At 43.8% G+C, this 24,489-nt stretch overlaps 1 protein-coding gene across 2 annotated transcripts in view; it reads right to left on the minus strand.

Moving 5' to 3' along the window:
- The window catches only part of HOMER1 (homer scaffold protein 1), a 98,528-nt gene that overhangs the window by 12,411 nt on the left and 61,628 nt on the right, over positions 1-24,489 (minus strand). For both annotated transcript variants that reach the window (XM_056848046.1, XM_056848045.1), the window contains one exon: positions 5,547-5,703. In XM_056848046.1, the coding sequence (XP_056704024.1) occupies positions 5,547-5,703 (157 nt within the window). The remainder of the gene's footprint in view (positions 1-5,546; positions 5,704-24,489) is intronic.

Below are 24,489 nucleotides of genomic sequence, written 5' to 3' on the forward strand. Positions count from 1 at the left end.
CTTTCAAGAGCAACAGGGGTAGCACTTACCTGTACCTATTGTTCTTAATGTATCTTCTGCACAGGTACACATTGGGACTATGCACATGCAGGTGGGCCACGGATAGAAGTTTCAAAGAGCAGACACAATGCTATTTTCCCACCTAAACTAGGGCAGCGCCCCCTTCCCTCTGTTCCTGCTTAGATGCTGGAAACTCTCAACTAGACCAACTAACAAGAGAGAGCTCACACTGGGGCAGGAGGTGAGGAGATGTGTGCCTGCACAGAAGGCTGATGAACAACAGTTACAGGCAAGTGCAACCCTGTTTTCATCTTCCATTTTCTGTGCAGTCCCACATTGGGATTCTAGCAAGCCCAGTTCACGATTAAGCCTAGTCACTGACAAGTAAGCAATGTCAAGTTTACATGGGCTATGAGCTCATCCCTGGATAAGGCTGTAATAAACCAATCGTCTAAATAGGGGAAACTGAGCAATTGTTTGTCCTCAAATGTGCTACCACCACTGCTATGCACTTTGTAAGACTCTTGGAGCAAGAAGCCAGACCAAGCGAGAGAACAGCGTGCTGAAAAACAGAGTCATCACGTCGAAAACAGAGGTAATTGCATTGACCCTTATATACAGAAACAAGAAATTACACATCTTTCAAATCTAGAACAGCAAACAACATATTTATTTTTAGAAACTGGATAACTGAAGACAAGGTAAGCATACAAAACTTAGTAACAGGAAGAAGATCAAGGGTGGATCTGGTACCCTCACCCCTTTCCTAATGAGGAAAAACTGAGAGTGGAGTCCCCCCTGCACAGTTCCACTAGGATCAGATTCATTAGCACCTCTGAACATTAACTCTGTTAGCTGCTGTTGCAGCTCCAGGAAAGGATCATCCACAGCAAGCAAAGATGCCTCACATGGTGATGTGTCCCTAAATGCTAATCAATACACCCTCTCCACAATGGACAGGACCCATGAGTCTGAACAAATAGCATGCCACTCCTGCAAAGAAGGGCGATAACTTGTTCCTAAAATTCAGGAGAATGGGAATAAATCCTGTAGTAAGAATGTCTCTGAGGAGGTTGTTGAGGCTCCTTAGATGAGTGGGATTGGGTCCCAGATGAGTGAGACTGGGTTGCAGATTTTGGCCTAGCTGAACCCCTTCTTGAAAAAGGTGGGCATTAGTATTGTTTCTGAGTAGGATCCTGTTGGTATGATGGAAAGTACTGCTGGCCCCATTGATAAGAAGCAGATGCCCCTGGTGTCAGAAGTAAAATCTCTGATGGCGCAATGGCAAAGCTGTGGGAATCACTCCTAAGGATTTTGCAGTCTGTCTGTTCTTCTTAATTTGAGACAAAAACTCATCATAGTGTTCAAAAATAGAGGCAGCCCTCAAATGCTAAGTCCTCAACTCTTTGTCAGGTATCAAGTGGCAAGGCAGTTGTCCTGAGCCATGAATGGCGCCAAAGTGCTAAGGCAGATGCCACTGATCTGGCAGAGGAGTGGGCTGCATGGCAGCCAGCATTGGTTTTCTGCTTATAAAGATGAATGGCCTCCATCTGAATGACTACTGTCAACAACCTCTTGTCCTCTGGTAGCATATCCAGGTCCAGAAGAAGTTTCTCCCAAATAAAGGTTTACACCCCCAATTGAGAGACAGCATGGTATAGTGGTTAAGAGTGGGGGTTAGGAGTAGCGGACTTTAATCTGAAGAATGGGGTTTGATTTCCCACTTCTCCACTTGAGCGGTGGACTCTAATCTGGTGAACCGTGTTGGTTTCCCCACTCCTACACACAAAGCCAGCTGGGTGACCTTGGGCTAGTTCTCTCAGAACTCTCTCAGCCCCACCTACCTCACAGGATGTCTGTTGTGGGGAGGGGAAGGGAAGGTGATTGTAAACTAGTTTGATTCTTTCTTATGTGGTAGAGAAAGTCGGCATATAAAAACCAATTCTTCTTCTTCATTATCACTTGATAGTAAGCAATTTGGAGGTTGAGAGCTGCAGAGGAGTAAAGCTTCCTACCCAGAGAGTCAGGTTTTCTGCTTCCCTTATCAGTGGGAGCTGAGTGCACTCCCTGCCCTGCCACTGTCTGGGCTGCATCTTTCCTTGGGCCTTGTTTAGCTGAGGCTTGAGAGTTTAATTCTATATGATCTGCAGTCACACGGAGTTCCTGTGACAGAAATATGTGGCCTAATATGGTTGGACGGTAACTCCCACTGCTTCTGCTGATCTCTTAGGATCAAATGCTTCACTCTTTGGAGCTTTTTCTCCTTCTTGCTCTCTAAAGATAGTCTATTAGTGATATCAAAAACAGAAAAAATAAACCATTCCTGGGAAAAGGCATGCTATGCATGTGCCATTATATAGTTATGGTTGCCTCCTAGTTGGTTATGGCAGCATTTCGGCAACATTCTAATGTTTTCTGTCAAGGCTTTTGAACAAACTGGCATATGGAAACCAAACATAAAGTTTAAGAAGAAATGGTGTCACTGGATTTAGTGCTCAAATAGAAGCTTGCCTGTCTTCAACAGCTATATCTAATCCTTAAAAGAAAGGAGAAAGAAAGTGAAGGAATGAAAGAGAATATTCCCTTCACGGGAACAGGCCCGTTGATTAAGCAAAGTTATCCTGATCTGCTCACCTCTAATGCCATCAAGATGACTGCCAATTGAAGCTGTTTCGTTTTTTATGCAAAAATGTTATACGTTTCCATGAGAGCCGTATTTATTAGTTAGACAGATCTGTCAGCTATGCTTAGCAGTTCCCAGAAAGGATATTGCAGGAGGTTCACAACTAACTCTCTACGATGACAACTTGAGTCAATATTTTCAGAAAACAAAAGTGTGTACAAAAGTGTACAAAGCTACTTTATCACTTAAAGGAGCAGCAAACAGCAGACTCACCAGCTTGGAGCCAGCGTGGTGTAATAGTTAAGAGCGGTGGTTTGGAGCGGTGGAGTCTGATTTGGAGAATCAGGTTTGATTCTCCACTCCTCCACACGAGCAGCGGAGGCTAATCTGGTGAACCAGGTTGGTTTCCCCACTCCTACACATAAAGCCAGCTGGGCGACCTTGGGTTAGTCACAGCTCTGTTAGAGCTCTCTCAGCCTCACCTACCTCACAGGGTGTCTGTTGTAGGGAGGGGAAGGGAAGGTGATTGTAAGCCGGTATGATTCTGCCTTAAGTGGTAGAGAAAGTCAGCATATAAAATCCAACTCTCCTTCTTCACCAAGCGGAGCAGAAACAAGAGGCGATAGTGTTGAACAAAAGGAATTTTATGCCAGGACCACATTTCACTGCATATGAGTTTCTTATATTACTTCATTTAAATATAAGCATTATTTTGAAATACTTAACACGTTCAAGAGTGCTTGCATGAAAGTCATTGTCACCATATTAAAAAAACTCCAGGCCCTGCCAGAGATCTATAGGAACATCTGTGGGTGAGGCACGCATGCAAACAGATAGTATGATCACAGCAATCTCTGCCTTATGCTGTTCTCAGATGGAGATGAGATCACTTGCCACATGGAAGCAGTTTGAACCAGTGGCAATGACAATGTGTGCCCTGGCCGTGAGTTGACGGGGGGGGGGGGAGAAGAAGAGGAGGAGGAGGAGGAAGAAGAAGAGAAGGAAGAGGAAGAAGAGTTGCTTTTTATATGCCGGCTTTCTCTACCTTTTAAGGAGAATCACACAGGCTTACGATCTCCTTCCCTTCCTCTCCCCACAACAGATACCTTGTGAGATAGGTGGGGCTGAGAGAGTTCTGAGTCCACTGCTCTTAACCGCTACACCACACTGGCTCTCAAGGGACAGAAAGTACTTTTCCTGAAGCTATTAGATGGTGCAGAACTCTGAATGGCTCGGAGACTGTTTGCCTCCTCTTTTCTGACATTATGAAGTTCAACCTACACCCAAAATTTGGCTAGGAGACTAGTCTACAAATGTACAGGATGCCTTGTGACAGGGCATTACTTTACCATATAAATCATCATTTGAGCAAATATAGACTAGTCCTGGTCTCTCAGTCCCTGTGGGAAACTGGATGTCAGTCACAGCCTGGCATTGAGTTGCTTAACCTTGCCACACTGTGCCCTGGACTTTGTTCACACAACTCGGAATATGTGCCAAGAATTTTTTAAAAATAATTCCAGATCTGGGATATTTGGGGTGGGTGGGTAAACGACCTTTACTATGATTGATGTTTTTTGGGTAGGGCATTACCCGTTCTGGATTCAAATTCATATTTTTTTTTCAGATTCCAACATTTTGAGACCAACATTTTCAATGGGGTACCAATTTGAAGGTTTGGGGCATCTGTTTTAAAGGTAACAGCACCAAATTTGCACAGAACACAATCCTCCCTCTAATCTAAAGACACCCCAAGTTTCATGCAGAACAGACAAACAGGCTTGATTTTACAGACACCCAAAGCAGGTGCCATTCAGCATTGAAACAGTACATTAAAATCCATTTAAAAAACCACCAGTACAAAACTAAAGGAGCAGCAGAAAAGCCGGATTGCCATATTATAGGCAACTACCAGAAAAGCAAGCAAGAAAGGAGGAGGCAATCCTTGCACCACAAATGCTTCAGAACAAACTTTGCCCGGTACTTGAAATACAGTGTGAAAGGTACCAGGCTGTTCCCCTTAGTCTGGAAGGCTGATGCTTTGGGGGGAATGGATCCACTTGTGATGGATGGAGTGCAGTTAGCAACTGCAAAGCACATTAAGGCTGTTTATGCTTGGTAATTAGCAGCGCGTTCCAGGCTGAAGTGCTCCACATATTTTTTTTTTATTTCTTCGTGCTGAACCATCACTACGAAGCTGGCGCATACTTACTTCACATTTCTTAACAGCCCCTTTAACGCGACCTTTTGTATTTGTTCCACCCCCTCACCGAAGCATTCACTGAAGGAAGCATGCAGAATCCCAGCTGCAGCTTAGCTATGCAAATGACTATTGCTAATGGCTATGCAAACAAAGGAACAAAGGAGCAGGCGAGTATGGGGGTGGAATTTGTTCGACTTTCTCCTCTTGCATCGGGACCGTGAATAGTCATTTTAAAGGTCGGATTTTAAAAATCAGCATTGAGCGAGGAGTAGAATCAACCCTGTATAAATGGCCTAAGAGTTTGGGAGGGAGGGGACTTGCAGGGTCTCCACTAAACTTATGTATGTGACCACAGATTCAGTGTTGCCTCTCCTGTCATTTCTGGCCAAGTACGCAAGATTAATCTTGTACCACTGTACAGCATTACGCAAGGCCAGGAGGACCTCTTTTAATAACATGTATTCAAATGCTGAAGTGAATCATCAGATAAAACTTAAAATATATGTAATAAATAAGCATTTACACAGTGGAAAAGGTCACCCGGTAAGTTATTACATTTAATTTCAAGAACTGAAAATAAAAATTGAGCTTGTATGAATGTTGGAAGTTATAGGATGAACTGAAGGCTTGTTCACATGATACTTTGCTGCACCTTTTTTCTTATTTCAGAACAAAATGGCAGATTTGTTTCTTCCACATATTCAAGGGCCTCAAACTCACCCGCTTATGTAGACGTTCTGCTTCCTCCTGATATGCCGCAAGCTGTTGTTTCCATTGTTTCACATTGGCAGTGGACTCGAGCAGAGCTGCTGTAAGCTTGGCATTGTTACCCTTGAGTGTAGCGAGTTCTGCCTCCCAGTGCTTGCTGATTGCTGAACTACAGACAAAATGAGAGCTGTCATTGTAATGGAGACCATGGTTTCTTTCTTCCCCCCTCCTTTTTGGCTCATACTATGCAGCTTTCTTCAAAAACCATTTTTTTAAAAATCTGTGTTTCACATGCCAAAGATACATAGCACTTCAATATGAAAATACTTTGCTTAGGGAAGGGCCCATAAATCAGTACAGCAACATATGCGTTGCATGCAAAAATCTCAGGTTTAATTTTCCCCCCATATATAGTAAATAGCATCTCAAATTGCAGGACTGGTAAGAATCTCTGTCAGACACTGGAGAGGCACTGCCAGTCAGAGTAGACCTGGGATACCTTGACATGTGGTCCGACTCAGAAGAAGAAGAGTTGGTTTTTATACCCCGATTTTCTCTACCTTTAAGGAATCTCAAACCGGTTTACAATCACCTTCCTTTCTTCTCCCCATAACAGACACCTCGTGAGGTAGGTGGAGCTGAGAGAGTTCAAAGAGAACTGTGACTAGCCCAAGGTCACCCAGCAGGCTTCATGTGGAAGAGTGGGGAAACCAACCTGGTTCACCAGATTAGAGACTGCCGCTCATGTGGAGGAGTGGGGAAGCAGACCCGGTTCTCCAGATTACAGTCCACCGCCCCTAACTAGTACACCACACTGGCTCAGGTCCAAACTAGATGTTACCTTTGACATGTTATTCCATGGGGGAATTGCAGCCACATGGCAGGCACTAGTTATAGAATCATAGAGTTGGGAAGGGATCACCAGGGTCATCTAGTCCAACCCCATGCACAACTACCGCCCCCCACACACACCCCAGTGACCCCTACTCCATGCCCAGAAGATGGGGAGGGAACCCTCCAGCCAGATCCCTGGCCAACCTGGCCTGGAGGAAAATTGCTTCCTGACCCCAAAGTGGTGATCAGCATTACCCTGGAAATTTAAGAAACGGCCACAAGAGCCAAACGGATGCAATTCTTCCTGCCCTCCCTCTCATGATCTGCCTAAATTCACAGAATAAGCATTGCTGACAGATGGCCATCTAGCCTCTGCTTATAAACCTCCAAAGAAGGAGAGCCCACCACCTCTCAAGGAAGCCTGCTCCACTGTCAGGGTGGAAGCCTGCTCCTGTCAGAAAGTTCTTCCTAATGTTTAGCTGAAAACTCTTTTAATTTCTGGTCCTATCTTCTGAGGCAACAGAAAACAACTCCGGATCATCCTCTACACAGTGGTTCCCAATCTTTTCTCACTTGCGTACCCCTTGGCAGCCCATTTCCCTAAATTGTACCCTTCATATTACCAAAATGTTTGTAATTAATATAGTTGCTGTTATTTCAAATTTATATGTTGTAACTGTAAATAAATAGCCCAATAATGGGATTAAAAAGCAATGGAATAATAAGGGAAATTCAGTGCATATATATTTACATTCAAAACTCAAAAGATACAATGAAGTGAAAACTACGTTACATTAATTAATATGTTACATTTGCTACTTTAATTTGCCAAAATAACAAAGCGAGGGAACATCGCTTTTCTCGAGGTTAAATAACGAAGAAAACCCCCTCCACTATTTGTCATAACGTTCAATTAATTTCACTTTTTACTTATATCGTGTCTTACACTGTTGACGTGTGTGCCTTTTCCTGCCATTATTCCATTTTTTTTGCATACCCCTATATGTCCTGGTTTGTACCACTGGGGTACGTGTACCCCAGTTTGGGAAACACTGCTCTTTATGACAGCCCTTCAAGTACTTGAAGATGGCTATCATATCACCTCTCAGTCGTCTCCTCTCCAGGCTAAACATACCAAGCTCCTTCAATCCTTCCTCATAGGACTTGGGCCATTAACGAATGGCTGTGTGCAAATTTATTTATACCTGTAATGTTGCACGATTTCCCCCAAAATCTGAATGCACGATTTCCCCCAAAATCTGAACACATGGGGAAAAGGAGCGCCTGGCAAGAGGTGCCGCAGCTCCGCTCCCCTCCACCCCGCCGTCCCAGACAGAGGCAAGGGGAAGCCGTCGGGGGGTGGAGGCTGCTGCAGCCGCTCAGCGCTCCTCCACCCTGCTGTCCCTGGGCGGAGGTGAGGGGAAGCCAGTAGGGGGTGGAAGGAGCTGGAAGGCACGGGGTACTGATGGCAGGTGGAGGCGGGCAGCATGGCTCCACGCGCCACCACACCATCCCAATGAAGGTGAGGAGAAGCTGGCGGCAGGGGGGTGGGTGGGGGCGGCGGCATGGCTCTGCGTGCCTCCAAAGCACCGTCCTACCATTGGGATGACAGGACAGCAGAGCAACAGTGGCTCCTTCCTGGGAGAGGTGAGGGGAAGCTGGCGCCGGTTGGAGGGGGAGAGTCGGGGAGTCAACCCGTAAGCTGACGCTCCGGCAAGCTCTCGTGTTTGTAGTGGGGCTTTCCTAAAAGTCGGAATAACAGAGCCACTTGCAAACTCGGGGAAGCTCCAGGATGGGATGGGCCAAACATGCCGGCCATGCGTGTTTACAGGGTTAATTTGCACCATGCCCAGGAGATTTCTGGACTAAACGGCCATGTGTTAATGGCCCTGGTCTCCAGATCCCTCCAGACCCCTCATCTTCATTGCACTCCTATGTACACCTTCCAGCTTGTCTACATCCTTCTTGAATTGTGGTGCCCAAAACTGAACACAGTGCTCTAGGTGAGGTCTAACCAGAGCAGAGTAAAGCAATATCATCACTTCGTGTGATCTAGACACAGTGCTTCTGTTGATACAGCCCAAAATTGCACTTGCCTCTTCAGCTACCGCATCACACTGCTGACTACTGCATCACACCTCAATGGGACCCCATTCAGAACAACCCTGGGAATCCCAGCCACCATTGCCCAGATAAACAGAAACAGCCCTCAAACTCCCCAGAAGTCAATCGCTCCCATTCCGCTTTGCAGTCTAGCCACGGTCCGGGGTCAGCTACACAATACTGGCGCCAACATGGCCCAGTTCAATAGGCAGCCCACACCAGTTCTCATTACTGCCCTTCTTGTGGCTTTGAAGGGGAATTGGAACCCCCATCCTATGGCTTGCTTGATGGAGATGCACACTCTCCCTGGCAGCCCCCAGGAAATTCCCACTAGCGGTGCCTATTATATTGGGTGCTGTGGAACACAGGCAGGATAATGCTGCTGCAGTTATCTTGTTTGTGGGCTTCCTAGAGGCACCTGGTTGGCTACTGTGTGAACAGACTGCTGGACTTGATGGGCCTTGGTCTGATCCAGTAGGGCCTTTCTTATGTTCTTAAGGTCCACATCCCTTCCCCAAGGAGTTGTGGCAAAGCTGGAGCCTGATGACTGGGGAAGGCCAACGGTGGAGGCAGGCATTGGGACCTCCGGGAACAAATCTGCTACTTTGCTCAATGATACCGGAGCTTCTCTGAACATTATGCATCCAGCTGTGTGCAGGAAACCAACTGCTAAAAGTACAGCTCTTGCTGGGTTTGGGGGTGGGTCGCACTGAGCTAGCATCTGGGAAAGCACACCCCTCACAGTAAGAAACCTTAAAAACCCCATTACTGCTTGTGAAAGCGGAGGAGATCAGGGAATTTTAGGCATGCCCTTCTTCCATGAGCACTACCTAACCATAGACCTGGCAAACAGGCTCCTATGGCGCATAGACGGTGGCCCAGATGATATCTCAGCCATTCATTGGTGTACAGCTCTTAAAGCCCCCATGCTGTTGGCACCTCTTAATGGGGACCCGTGAATGGAGGAATTTCAGGAAGTTTGGGTGAAGGACAAAGCAGAATGTGGTACGGTGCATGATGTTTATGAACTCATTGAGGGAAAAGATCCCCCTCCCCAGAAGCAGTACAAGTACCCCGCAGAGGCAGAAATAGGCATGGGAAAAACCATAAAAGATATTTTAAAATGGGATATAATCACCCCTATGCAATCCATTCGCAACACATCCTTATGGCCCGTCCTTAAAACAGACGGTGTTACTCGGTGAATGACAACTTCAGAGCCCTTAATGCAGTGACTCCTCCTGTTGCCCCCGTCATATTATAGTGTTATAGATCTGGCTAATGTGTTCCATTCTATCTGTATGTTTGTATGAATCCTGCTGGTACAAATTTGCGTTCACATTCCGTGGCCAACAGTAAGTTTTTAAAAGGACTCCATAAGGCTTTCGCTCAAGTCCTAGCATTTGCCACACACACATGGTCCAGATGTGCGCTTGATTGAAACCAGTCACAAGATCATGTGCTTTCAAACGTGGATGACAGGTTGCTGCACTCAGACATGGAAGAAAAGACACATGAAATCACTCCGGAGGTCCTTGGTCTTATTAGAGACACGGGATTTAAGGCAAGCTGGGAGAAGGCACAATTAATACAGACCAAAGTAAAGTATCTTGGCCTTGCTCTAAGTGCACACAGTAGAACTCCTGGCTCTCAGAGGGTCGAAGTCATCTCCAGGTTACCTGCTCCCACAGACATTCCCTCAGTAAGAGCCCTGTTAAAATGTAAGGTAAAGGTCCCCTGTGCAAGCACTGGGTCATTCCTGACCCATGGGGAGACGTCACATCCCGACGTTTCCTAGGCAGACTTTGTTTATGGGGTGCTTTCCCCAGTCATCTTCCCTTTACCCCCAGAAAGCTGGGTACTCATTTGACCGACCTCGGAAGGATGGAAGGCTGTCAACCATGAGCCGGCTACCTGAAACCAACTTCCGTCAGGATCGAACTCAGGTCGTGAGCAGAGCTTGGAGTGAAGAACTGCAGCTTACCATTCTGCGCCATGGGGCTCCTAAGAGCCCTGTTAGGCACCTTTAATTTCCCACAAGATTTAATCTAGTCCTTTGCAGACAAGGCTCGCCCACTGTATGGTTTGTTAAAGAAGCATTCCCTCTGGCACTGGGGGACTGTGCAGCAAAATGCATTTGCCGCGTTAAAATGAAGCCTCGCTCAGGCACCAGAGCTGGCACACCTGGGTGTGACCAAGTCTTTCTTTATCCAATTAACCTCCTCAGAGCAGAGTATAGGAGCCACACTCTCCCAACAGCAGTCCAGCTCTCAGAGAGTAGTTGCATATTCTTCCAGGAACTTAAGTGCTCTGGAAGCCAAGTTCAGCCCATGTGAGAAAGTCTGTCTGGCCCTCATTTGGAGCCTCACCCATTGGGAGTTTATTATCGGAGGTGCGAAGGTTATAGTGCAAATCTCCCACACTCCCCTTAAACATATCCTCTCAGGAAAGATCCAGAATGGGCAACTCTCCAATGCTTGTTAGCAGGGGAGTGGATTTCAAAAAAGAGCAGAATCTCTCTCCCCCTATGGACTCAGTTTCAGGAGAAGAGGACAAATGCCCCCTCCCCCCAGTTCAACGTGTCCATTGGACCACTGTGAAGGGAGCATCCTTAGCAGAAACACAGCTACAGGACTTGCTGGTTCTGTGATGACTCCTCCTTCCGTGCAGCTGGGATCCCCAAGACAGGCTATGGAGCAACCTGTGTGTTTGATTCCTTGACCCTTAAAGGAACAGCTCACCGTCATTTCAGTCAAGCCGCAGAAGTAGGAGCCCTCTAGGCCATTCGGGAGTTTGAGCCTCTTGACTGTCCCCTGGCTGTTTACATGGATTCACATTGGACGGCCAAGGAAGCTATGGTTTGGCTGGCTGATGACTGCAAAATCTCAGATGGCAAGCCCATATCCCGTCTGGACCAATAGCTATGCGTAGCCACTTTAATTCAGGATAGAACAGCTCCCACCTGGGAATTAAAGGGCCATTGCTTGCTCCAGCCTGTCGCCAATCTCCATGAACTTTTACAGCTGCAGCCCCACGGCTCCCTTGGTTGCCTGTGCCCCGCCAATGTGGAATACCGGGGGGGGGGGAAGGTGCCACTTATGAACTGGCTTGACTCATGGGAGAGGTGACTGCTAAAACATGTAATCTGCTTTGAGAGTCTTTATTGATGGGACTCTCACACTTGTCACGACCATTTGTACATAGTTAGGATTATTGGATCCTCGTGTGTTTTTATTATGCATTGAATTTATTTGAAATTGCCAATCAGTATTTAACCACATCATTGATTTATTATGTGTTTATATGCTTTGATTTATTCTACCATTTAAGAATAATTGCTGACTATTTTAATGGTTCGTTAGGGAATCAATTCGCCACACCCACAAACAGTGAAATCAGCGTTTGACTCCATCCTCACCATTTCATTCGTCTCATTGTGTTGTTTTTTTTCTGAAAAAGAATCTGAATCAGATTGCTTTTCCGCTCCTGTCCTCAGCCTTTCTCCCCTCTCCCATCCTTCCTCCACCCCCTGCCGGAGTCACTTTATAACAGCTTACAGCCAGATCATCTTCTGGGTGATCCCAGTGATTGATTAGTGGTCTGGTATGTGTGAACAAAGTCATACGCAAGAGTTGTATGTCTTTGTTGGCAGGGGAAGTGTAAGCAGCTGGATCCCTCCTCATGCTAAGGGGGGCCACAAACACACAGGGGCCAAAGACTGGCATAAGAGGAAGACACAGCTCCCCACAAAATGGATGCCTCTCAGAACGTTTTGGGATCCATCTTGTGAAGTCAAGCTTGGGCAGGAAGGTGGTTGCTGAACTTTCCCCCTAGCCCTAAGGTGTGCCTGGCTGGACAATGGGGCTAGCTAATCCCCATTGTGTCACCCTAAAATGATTTAATCAGCACTAGGAGACCATTATTTACCCTATCTACTCCCATCCCAGCAATTAATCAATATTCAGGAGAATAGCCCAGGCATTCTCTTGGGTCCTGACAACTCATCAAGCCTCTCCTATCTTTTTGTTGGAACCCTGGAAAGGCAATCAATTCTTTGTTTCTGGCTTTCCTGCCAGCTTACCTTGTACTGCCTCAGGACCCATTTTGGGGTGTAAATATGGGTCCTTTGGCCATTCATTGTGTGTGTGTGTGTGTGTGTGTGTGTGTGTGTGTGTTCGGGATCCATACGTGCACCCCCCACTTGCATGTCGGCTTTTTCCTTTGCTCCTGTAATCATGGGTTATTTTCCTCTCCAGTGCTGCTTTCCTGGGACTTCCCTTCAAGACTGGTAACTATCACCCATTCCTGAAACCCTGTCCAACTTCCTCCCTTTTCTCTTAAATAGCTCTTGGTTGCTTTGTGTGCGCATGTTCATTGCTTAAAATATATTTCTTGTTTTATTCTTCAAGAAAACCAATTTTAATTATACAACCACCTGCTCATTTGAGAGTTTCCACCCAGGACTATCCTGTTATACATAGGTTATTGATCCAAGTTACTCCCTCTCGCTCTCTGTCTCCAGCTAATTTCCCCAAACTAAAGTGGAGTCTAAATATTGTCGAAGGCTTCCACGGTCAGAGTTCATTGGTTCTCGTGGAGTCTGCCTATTTAGGGTAACAACATATCCATGTGGCAATCACATGTTAAATGTAACATCTAGTTTGGAACTCAGTAATGCCTTCATATGTTGAAGACAGGCAGCTTCATATGTTCAAACCCCCTCAGAAAAGAGACGTATCTTACAGTGGATATGTTGTGTATTTTTTCAAACTATTGTAGCAGATACATTCTAATAGTAAATGATAAATTTATTGGTCATAAATGATGCAAACCCCCTAATTACCAACCTCCAACATAACTAGCTTTTAATAAGAGGCTAGCAATAAGTAGGTATTTTATTTTTATCATATTAATTTTGATCAATTTTTGGATAAGAATGCAACCCTAAGCGGAGTCTCATCGTTCTAATTCAACTGAGGTCAATGGGTTTAGAAGGGTGTGACTCAGTTTAGGATTGCATAGTTAGTTCCTAGCCCTTTGCATTCTGAACAGAAACAGTGCAACAGCATTGACCGTAATTGTCATCACAGCTAGATACATTAAACAGATCTTTGAAATTTTTCACAAAATTTTTACATTTGGAAGAGTACTGGAAACCTATAGTTTCCCCACTGACTTCAGAGTCATAGATCCTGTCAACAATATCTGCTGACAGAAGGATTTCCTTCTGTGCGTTGTGACTGTTTCGCTTTTCCCTCCTCATTCAGGCCAAAATGCCTCCCCCAATGCTGCTCCTGATGGGACAGAATACAAGAGTTCCTCAGGAACAGCATAAAGGGGGAACTGGTGAAAATCCCCACATTCCATCAGTAGAAATCCTCCATGGGATGATACAATGGGAAAAATTGTACGTGGTATTCCACGTGCTTTTTTCCTGCTTTGATACTTTTTTCAGCTGTATTGTGAAGCTACATAAAATGTATGAATTATGGAGAATCAACTGCAACCTGATCTTGTATCAGGTTCCGTGCGGTGGGATTCAAATAACGAGTTCCACATGCTCACGTGTCCTTGGGGTTCTATTTCTCAAACAGCTGTCTCCTACGCCCCATGAAATAGGAAGACTTTACCACATGATATTCCTGAATGTTTCAATATGCTCTATTAACATTTGCCATCTAGACTACTGTAACCGCCTCATCTCCAGATAAGCATTTGCTTTCAAAGCAGCTCATCTGTTACTTGCCCATTTTGTGCTTGGGTTTCTGTTATTAAGCCTCCTAGGGTTCACAAAGTTTCTGCTGTATCTGTGAAGCAACTTCCATCTCCTGGCAATCCACAGAAAAGCTGGGTTACTCAGTAGGGTGTTCTTACATAGGTAATAGGGCTGTGCTATGATGGAATGGTTCAGAGTGTGTTTAAGTGCCGTCAAGTCGCAGCCGACTTATGGCGACCCCTTTTGGGGTTTTCATGGCAAGAGACTAACAGAGGTAGTTTGCCAGTGCCTTCCTCTGCACAGCAACCCTGGTATTCCTTGGTGGTCTCCCATCCAAATACTAACCAGGGCTGACCCTGCTTAGCTTCTTAGATCTGACGACATCAGGCTAGCCTGGGTCATCCAGGTCAGGGCAGAATGATTCAGAGGGAAGCTTTAATGAAGGAAAAGGGACTGTGGACTAAACCACTGTGTACAGCACATACTATCTGTTGCTGGATTATCCCACTATGTAATTGTTTAACACGTGTTAATACTTATGCTTTGTTTCAGTTTTGCCTCAGATATATGCTCGGCCTCAGATTTCTGCAGTCCTAACCTAATTACATTGCTTATTGGATGCCCCATCCTGGTGACTGTCTTGACATACACTGTGTGTTCCATATAGAGAAAGTTGGACTATAAATTACATGCATTAATATAATAAATAAATAAAAACTAACTACTTTGGAAACTGAAGGGCTTCACAAGCAGTTGTGATACAAGTGAAGATTTGCTGTTCACAGAAAAAAGGCACATCTTCTATAATGCATGCCCCAGCCATTCCGGCCACTCTATTACCTGAGGCTTTCTCCTAAATAAGTATGCAGCTGTAGGGCCAAATTATACATGATGGGAGAGTTCCTTCGTACTCCCCGCTCCTAATGCTAATTAGCAATTCCATGTGGGTTTGAAGATTGGGGATCAATTGCTGAGGGAGGGGCTGTTTAACCCTTTCCTCCTAGGCCTCTTCCATGATTTCAATTGAAATTGCAATTTGTTCCACGGGAAGACAAAAACAGGTACAGCATTTTCTTTCTGCAGAGCTAGCTGTATCTTCAAAGGAACTATTTACATCATGGTAAGAGGTATGAGATGAAAGGCTTCAACATTTCCTCCCCTCAGCATTTCATCCCCGATCTTCAAAGAAGCCATTTGGGACTGCTAATTTGCTTTTCTTAAAAAAAAAAAAAAACAGTATGAAATCCTTATCATGGAACTATTGCCTCCCATGGTATTTGGTCCTTAGACACGTAACTCTGTGTCTATACATTTCATATGTGCAAAATTAAGGTAAACGTTACGTCACTCACACAGATTCAGGACAGATAAAAGGAAATACTTTGTTAATCAATGAGTAATTAAATTGTAGAATTCATTACCAGTGATGGCCTCAAGCATGGGTGGCTTTAAAAGGGGGTTAGAGAGATTCCTGGACCATCAATAGCTACATGGTGACTAAAAGGAACCTCCATATTCTGAGGCAGCAAATCTCTGAATAACAGTGAAAGGAGGCAACAGCAACGGAAGACCTTGGCTTCTACACCCTGTTTTGTTAGCCCTCTAGGGGACTTGTTGGGTGGCTGTGTGAAACAAGGCGCTGGACTAGCGGACTACTGGTCTGATTTAGCAGATCTCTTCTTATGTTCTTATGCACACAGTGACTCTCAAAGCATTTTGTACATGCATGTTCCATTTTTCAATGCCATTTGTGCTGAAGAAACACTTTGAAGCTTGGGGGTTATTTCAGTCCTATATTTCACTAGAATGCTATGGGCAATATTTCATATAGATGAATGAAAATCACCCCTGTTGTCTGCAGCCAGATATACAATATTTGATCTCCAGTTTGGCCCCACAACTCTTGCCATACAGTCCAACCCTTTCCCCTCAAGAATGGCCTCTTTGGCCATTTTATCAAAGGATTATTCCCTATCCTTAACTTCCCTACATTCAGGGACCTTTTCTCACTCAGCTTTCCAGTTTTAAGATTCTGAGTATATCCTCACAATTTCTCCTGTGCCATCTTGTGTAAGGTTCTCTTGTAGAAAAAAGGACCATTTGCTTTCTTTACAGAATTTGAAATGTTTAAACTAGTGGTTCTCAAACTGGGGTGTGCCAGGATACTCCCGGGGGTCTGTGAAATAAGTAGTGGTGGGACCCTGTTGCTATTAAGGCACCACCTGCCCTACTGTGGTCAACAGTAAGCGGTGGCCAGGCAGAAGCTCCAAGGCATCTGCCCATTTCCCCTTGACAAACTGCAACCACGTTTCTTCTACCTGTAAAATTCAGTAAGAGAACTCACACAACATGTTTGTGACAACGGGAATTCTCTGTATTAAAGTCCATCTTTAATCACATGATGTCGCTTTAGTATTTCTTGCTTTTTGGCTTTCCAGAGATAATAATGAAGTCCTTGTTTCCAGTCTCCTTTTTCCAATTCTAATATGTTCTTATCTGGGTTCTTAATCCAGTCAGCAATCCAAACTAATCCTGCAGCCTGGCAATACAATTTTAAATTGGGCATGTCTAGGCCTCCTCTCTTACACTTTTTCCCTGCCTGTTTTCCCCTTCCTTTGATTTTCCCATCTACCTTTTGGGCCTGCAAGTTCTCTGTTGTTGATTGTCTCCCCATTTACCTCACCCATGATGGGTCGTTTATCTATGTTAATAGACAACGTAGTACAGGACGCCATCATATAAAATTAGACTCAAGTGAGGGTTTTAAACTGTGACATGCTGGTTTTATATTGTATATTTTACCCATTGGAAGTTTGGGACACTTGTCTAAGCATTGTATTGCTGAGTTGGCACTTCACAAGACATCACAGCAGTTTCGATGAGAGGGAGAAGAAAGGACACCTTTATAATACATTATCTAATTATATATTGGAAGGCTCAATTGGAAGCCTTATTTTCCTTAACCACCTAATTTTTTATTAATTTAATTTAATTAATTTGTACCCCACCTTTCTCCCTAATAAGGACCCAAGGCAGCTTACATCGTTCTCCTCTCCTCCATTTTAGCCACACATTAAACCTATGAGGTAGGTTAGGCTGAGAGAGTATGACTTGCCCAAGGCCACCCAGTGAGCTACCATGGCATGACTAAGGATTCAAACCCGGGTCTTCCAGATACTGGTCTGACACTCTTAACCACTACACCACACTGGCCCTCAATAAGCTAACTTATTTCCTTCTTATATTAATTGTGCTTGTGGCCAATAGTCCACAAATTACTTTATACTGAAACGTGTTTTGTTGCGGTTCCATTTTTGGGACCTTAAATCATGAGCAAAGCCACAAGACCCAGCCACTGTGCCTGAGAGTGTAGGCTCTACCTACATTAAGATTCAGAAGTCAGTCTCGGGTAGGTGTGACTCTCACACATCCAACACAGTATGTATTGTATGAACTGATAACTACCAGCGAATGTTTGTTCAGGAACAGACCTTGTCCACACAACCCATCCGTTGTAATAAAGAGATTAGAGAGAGAGCTGGGCTAAGGCACACACACACACACACACCATAATGTATGGAGGGAATAGCTCCTAAGGCTTCCTCCCTCACACCCCACCCTATTTAAAGACTACTTGTTGGGATGCTGGAAAAAAAGCTCCCTAACAGAAATGTCCTTCATTTAAGATGGCACACTATGACACTATCCCAGTTCCCAAAAGCACTGAACCCAGGGCAAACCCATGAGGAAACGACCTGAGAGGTCATAGCAGAACTTGTGCAATATTGTTTTAATTTTGGACACACTATCTCACACTTTACAGACCACAATAAACATAAATCCCACTCTGGAATTATTCCGCCATGTAACTAAAATGATGGGAGACAAAAGTGAATCAGAAAATGAATCAGCTCTCTTTGATCTTTCTCAGTTTAGAGACAGGAAGCACAGCCAAACATCTGACAAAGATCTGACAACAAATTTCAGATTTTTCTGCACAGATGGCAACTTTATGGATGATTGTGGGTTGCCTGTACCATTGCCATTGTAGTTATTGAGCATGTGTCACCAAAAGACTGTACAAAGAATTCTGAAGACGCTCTTGTACACTTTATAGTAGCATGAACTTCTAGCAATACCAGAGTTACTATGTCTACCCCTACATTATACATTAGCCAATAATGAACAACTCGTTTTTCTTCAATATGATTTCATTTGCTGTCAAAGAATATTTTCTTTTCTCCCCACTACCAACACAAATAATTACCAGGACAGGCCCAAAGCCAGGTGAACATTGGGGGAGGGGCAGTGCTTACACTCAAAGATGCCACGACCCACCTCTGAATTCCCAACTTTCATTAAAAATAAATAAATCTGCAGCTCTTTCTGTTGTGGAGATACAAGAGGAAAAGCTCAAAGTGTCTGGAAAGGAATTGGCGGGGGCGGGGGGGGGGGAAACAAGTAGGCTGGTGCTGAGACAAACTCCTTCCTGACCAAATTCATTCTTCCTTGGCCCCGTAACCTTTCCTCCCTGGGCCTTTTGCTTCTTGTTAGCGTTCTCTTTAATTTTTGCAGTGATAAGTAAAAATACTGTGCAGAAAATGGAGATTTTTGTCTAAGGGTTGCGTCCTCTGTTTGCAGTAGAAATTTGTCTCAGGAGTAGGTGGGATATATGGGAGCAGGAACATAAGAATGAATGCCCTATTTGCTCCATCTGGTATCTCACTTTAATCATTAACTGAAAGCCTCCCAATGAATAACCATCATGGTCAACATCTTGTCCCCCGCCCCTCAGCAAATTAGGGCTAAAAGGTATCCTGTTCCTTTTTCACTTTAGGATGGAAGGCAAATGAGCAGCAGCAGCAGCATACTATTCAGGCAGTCTTAAGTGCTATCACCTCTTAGCTCCAAAAAAAAATAAAATCTTCAGGGAATATTTAAATAAACCTGTTTCCCGAATAACCAGTTCTCCAGTTGCCAAGATCTCTGCTCATGATACATATCTCATAGTGTGTGAAAGTACTCGTATTGTCATGACACAAATGACAACACTTCCAGCAACATACCGGAAGTGGTGTCGCAAATTGACATGACACCAAAGAGCTTGTTCCCACCCCCAAATTCTCCTGCCAGCAGGGCTAGCTAAACCTCACCCACCAATTATGTGAATGTTTGTAGAGATTTATGTCTTTGGTACTTCCTCTGTGCATTACTCTAGCATAGAAGAGTTCACGTACCCCCTCCCAAGTGGAAGCTGATGATTAACACTAGCCCTGTTCACAAGTTACAGTGAATGAATGTACAATTCATGTACACTTGATTTTTCTTTATATAAACATTTTAAAAATTTATGTTACATTTAATGTATATGTACAGCTGAACATTTAATTAAACTCCACATTCATCCAGGGACTGGTCCCTAGTTTCAAGTGTAAAAATGCATTAACTGTTTCTTACAGATGCCCACACAAGCATACAGGATGTACATGGGTTCACTATAACATGTGAACAGGGCTACTGATGCTCTGTCAGATAACTGTAATGAAAAATAGGTACCGGAAGTGTTAATGGTATGAAGGGACTATGGAGGAGTCCATTTTCCTCAGGCCACTACAAGAGAGTTTGCTCCCTTTTGATACCAAGCTAGTTTACCACTTACTTTGTTTTTCAGATAGCCTGAAGCTAAAGGCTGACTTGCCATGTTGTACCCTTATGTAAGGAGGGAACTGCCTAGTACTCATGCTTAGTGTCTGAACAATAAGAAAGAGATAGATAGGCTGCTATATCTAAGGCAGGAATTATGGCATTTCCCATTTTTATCTATCAGGGTGCTGCATCTCTGTGCTTTCCATAAAACTACCTGCCTTCTGGTGGTGCCAAAAGTCTGCCTCTGCCCACTTTGCAAGTGAAAAGGATACCTTTCTTGTAACTACCTGAGATCTGGCAGGGATGATCCCTTGGACAAGGGGTATAGTTCCTGCGAATTGTCTTGAAGTTGTGCCCCATACACACACACACAATAAGCCAGAAATACTTCCCATTATAACAAATGAAAAATTAATACAAACAAAATGTAAGCCAATGAAACTTTGGCAGCAGAGATTAAAATGATTTATACACCCCTGCCTCCTTTTCCAGCATTCTAACACAACATCATCACCCTCATTCCAGAGACAACATATAAACAAGCACAAATATGCCTCTTCCTTTGAACTAGAATCATACCTAATTGTTTTGTTTCCTCTCAGGCAATTGAGACATCTGGCTACATCACTAAGACAACTTCCCCATATATATTTTTAAAAACCCAGAAGAACATTCATATTCTATATACAAGTTGAGTTTCTATATTTCTTCATGCACAAGTCAAGAGAAGGAAAATATATAGTAAGTATAGCAATTGTGCTCATTTCATGTATAATTTACTTTAGAACAAAGGTAAGAAGTATAAGGGTAATAAGCTCTGATGTCAGATCAGTCTGGGCTGGTACTACTATTTAACCCCATACAACCAAGTCCTCATTTAAACCTTGTTCACCTTGTCATAGTTAGGTAGCAAATTGATCCCCACTCACAAAACAGATCTCCATCCCCAGTGGAATGGGACTTCCTCTCCTCCTTTAAGGTGCTACTAGACTCCTACTCTTTTCTCCTCCTCCCTGCCACTGATACCAGAAAATCTGCACCTGGAGAACAGGAGACCTCCACAAACCATATAGGGGGAGGAGTTGGAGGTCCGCAGCAGATTGGTTCTCTCCCTCCCCCCCAGTGTTACTGGAAATTTTTCATGGGATTCAAGTTATTACAAAGCACTAACAGTGTGATCCTAAACAGAGTAACACCCTTCAATGTTCTTTGGGCTTAGAAGGGTGCAACTCTGTTCTGGATTGCCATCTAAACAATGTTTGGGCAGTATTGTTTACAGTGGTAAAGAAGCTTTTCAGCCAGCTGAGGTGACATATTGGAATATTCACAACTATTTCAAGTGCTGGAGAATGACAATGAAAACAGAATGCCCAGAAGATAGTGTGCTAGAACTAAAAAGCTCACACTGGCTCTAGGAACTAGGAGGAACACTACTAGCAGGATAAGCAAATTGCTTGCAGAGAAGGTAGTAAGACACACAACACACAGGGCACTTTCACACATGCCGAATAATGCACTTTTGATCCACTTTCAATGCACTTTGTAGCTGGATTTTACGGTGTGAAATGGTAAAATCCACATAAACAATCGTTACAGTGGATTGAAAGTGGATTATTCAACATGTGTGAAAGTGCCCATGCAGGTCCTAACCTGCATGTTACTACCTGAAATGTGGGGGGAAAGTAGCAAGAGTGCTGGACAACAAAAGACGCTGGCTGAGAGTCAGAATTAAATAAAGGAGTAACAAGGGCTTAGATTCCCCTGAAGTTCTTCTGCAGGCAGATTTCTGCTCCTGGAGTACAACTTTCTCATCTCACCCCTCTCACAGTAGCTTGAAATACACCCCCAAATCCTGTTCCTGGGGATCACCCTGCCCCAATAACAAGATTTCAGAGGTGCTTCAGGTTGCCATAACAGGGAAGAGGTGAGAAAGTTGCTCCAAGGAAAAAGTGGGAGTATAGACAAACTACATAAAGTTGTGATTTTGCTGTCCCCCCTCCCACCCAGCTGTTACCTAGTTCCTTTAAATATTTTTACAATTGTATAATCTGATTTAAAATTAGATTCAATTGCACACAGAGAAAAATTTGGATTCAAATTCAAGCCTTTTTCATATGATTTAATTTAGGGAATACATTACGTTAAATTTCATTTTAAGTCTTGCTATACTTGAGTTACAAATATCAAATACAGCTGTAACATGTAAAGTAAAATGCAAACCAATCTACAAAAGGTAAAGTTCTGTATACATTCTTTAATGAATGCCCACAGGAGAAACATGGACTAGCAGCAAACTTGAGTTACAGTAATGGATATTCATACAGCATTTTCAACTGGTTTGTTATTCAGACAATACAAAGATGTAACCATTATTTGAAAGAACAGTTCCCACAAACCATATTTTTTTTAAAAGCAACTTTTAATAAACAGGCAATAAAATCGCTACAGATCTAGTTCTGTTAGTCTATAATACATTTTTCCAGAATACAGGATATTAATTTTTTTAAATAAAATTAAGACAGGTGGCATGGGTTGCCGAAGAGCACTCAGGAACATCTTCAAGTAATTGATGACGAGCAATTTCAAAAGGACTCCTCATAGCTTCAAGGAGCGGTCTTCTATCCGTTTATTGACCCATACATTTTAAAACGTCTTAAGCACCAGACTCCACATTTCAACCAGTTTGCTAAATTTCTTGTAACAGCATGTTAAAAAGTAACAAGTTAATTTCTGAAACAAAACTCAGATGCAAATGCAAATATCTAACTGGCTTTCTAACAGATTCCCACAAGGGCTTCATTAAAAACTCTATAGTATTCACACATAAAACCTTAACATTAACTTTTAAGATGTATTCAATTTTTGAACAGAGTTTTTTTTTAAATAACAAACTATATAAATTTAAAACAGGACACAGCTCATGTGTCAGTTTTAGTATGTATGTAAAAAATTAAAACTACTGAAATATCCACCATTTAAACACAGTACTTGCTGGGCAGGTGATACAAATATATGTAGTTGTTAAACATGCTATGGATTTTATGCTAGGATTAATGAAATACTCATTAACTAAAAACGACCTGCTATAACAACAGTTTAATTACAGTAAATAGTGATTAAAGATTTGCATTCCAGAGAATGATTACAGATAGTATCTATAATTTTAGAGGCAATCCTGAGTTTACTCAGATGCAAGTTTCTTTGAAGCCACCAGGACACAGTCACATAAAACATGCCCAACTGAATCTTAAAGTAACAGATGAAACTGAAGAACCATGCTGCATTCAAATCATTCACTCAGGATCACCAGATGACATAACAATTAAAAAACCCTAAAGTTAGTTCCATTCTGTGGGCTGGTTCAGATGTAACAAGAAACCACGGTTTATTTTAACTGTGGTTCATGAAACCTGGATTCAGCTTGCAGATAATCACTTAGTCCTGGCTCATCTTGGCAAATCCTGGTTTTTGCACCTGTACTCTTTCCCCCACCTGAGACCAGGCTGGTATCCCAATTTGTATTGCAGTACAGCGCTGAGGGCAAAGCTTCATTGCACCACTAACAGTGCAATCCTATGCAGATTTACTCCAGTCTAAGCCAACTGAAATGTATGGGCTATAGGATTGCATTGTAAACCCCTTATTACTGGCCAGCAGCAATATCAATGTGAGGAAGCTGCACTGTGAAGTCTTCAAACCAAACACACTATTCCAAGCATCCCATCCTGCAGTAAATATTGCATGCCTTCCTCCCTCTATGACCCCAGGGGTCCCCAATGTGGTACCCATGGGTGCCAAAGCCCACCTACACATTTCATGGTGCCCACCAATTGGTATTAGAAAGTAGGTGGGGCAAGGTGGGGCTTTTTCTCAGCAAGGCTTCTGATTGGCTGTGCAGATATTTAAAAATGCTGCTTTGGCTGCCACCCCAGCACAAGGATCTTCACTGTGCAATTGAAGGTAAGCTGCAGCAGCTATTTTGTGTCTGGCTCTGCCTCCTGCAGTGACCATTTTGTGGCACCCATCACACTGTGACAGAATTAAGAAGATGCCCACAGGCTCAAAAAGGTTGGGGACCCTGGCCCTACCCTGTTCTTGCCTCCTCGCAAACACTATCTGCCAATCACATATCTAGATCGTTCTCTTATGGAGCCCCAAGCTGCAAAGTCACAGGCACAGCCTGTACATATCCTGGAGTCACAGACCATGATTAACCACAGTTAGCATAATGGCTCATACTTGGATGATCCAGCTTTGTAATGCAACTTAGGTTTGGAATCACACCAGTACAAGAAAGTGGCTGAAAAGCAACATTGCCATCAGCCGATTTCTAGAACTGCATCATGAGATACAATTGTGGCATGCAAGGGTGTAGCTTTCTGTTCTTAATTCCTGAGGACTCCTGCTTGGGAGGGTGGGGGGAGAAGGGACAAACATCAGTACACATGCAGTTCCACTAATGGAGTAAAACATTTATCCTGGGGCTGTTTTGGGTTTGGAAAACAGAACAGGGAGGGGGTTGAAGCCCCTTCAGCACTGTGGTCCTGATCTAAATTAGGGCCCTGCAGTGCTTGAGAAATTAATTACAGCAGCTACTGTCTGGCTGAGGGGAATGGCAGTTGGATCAGGGAATGCCAGGTCTAGTTTGGCCCTTAC

This window comes from Euleptes europaea, chromosome 4, assembly GCF_029931775.1.
Source record: "Euleptes europaea isolate rEulEur1 chromosome 4, rEulEur1.hap1, whole genome shotgun sequence".
NCBI lineage: Eukaryota > Metazoa > Chordata > Lepidosauria > Squamata > Sphaerodactylidae > Euleptes > Euleptes europaea.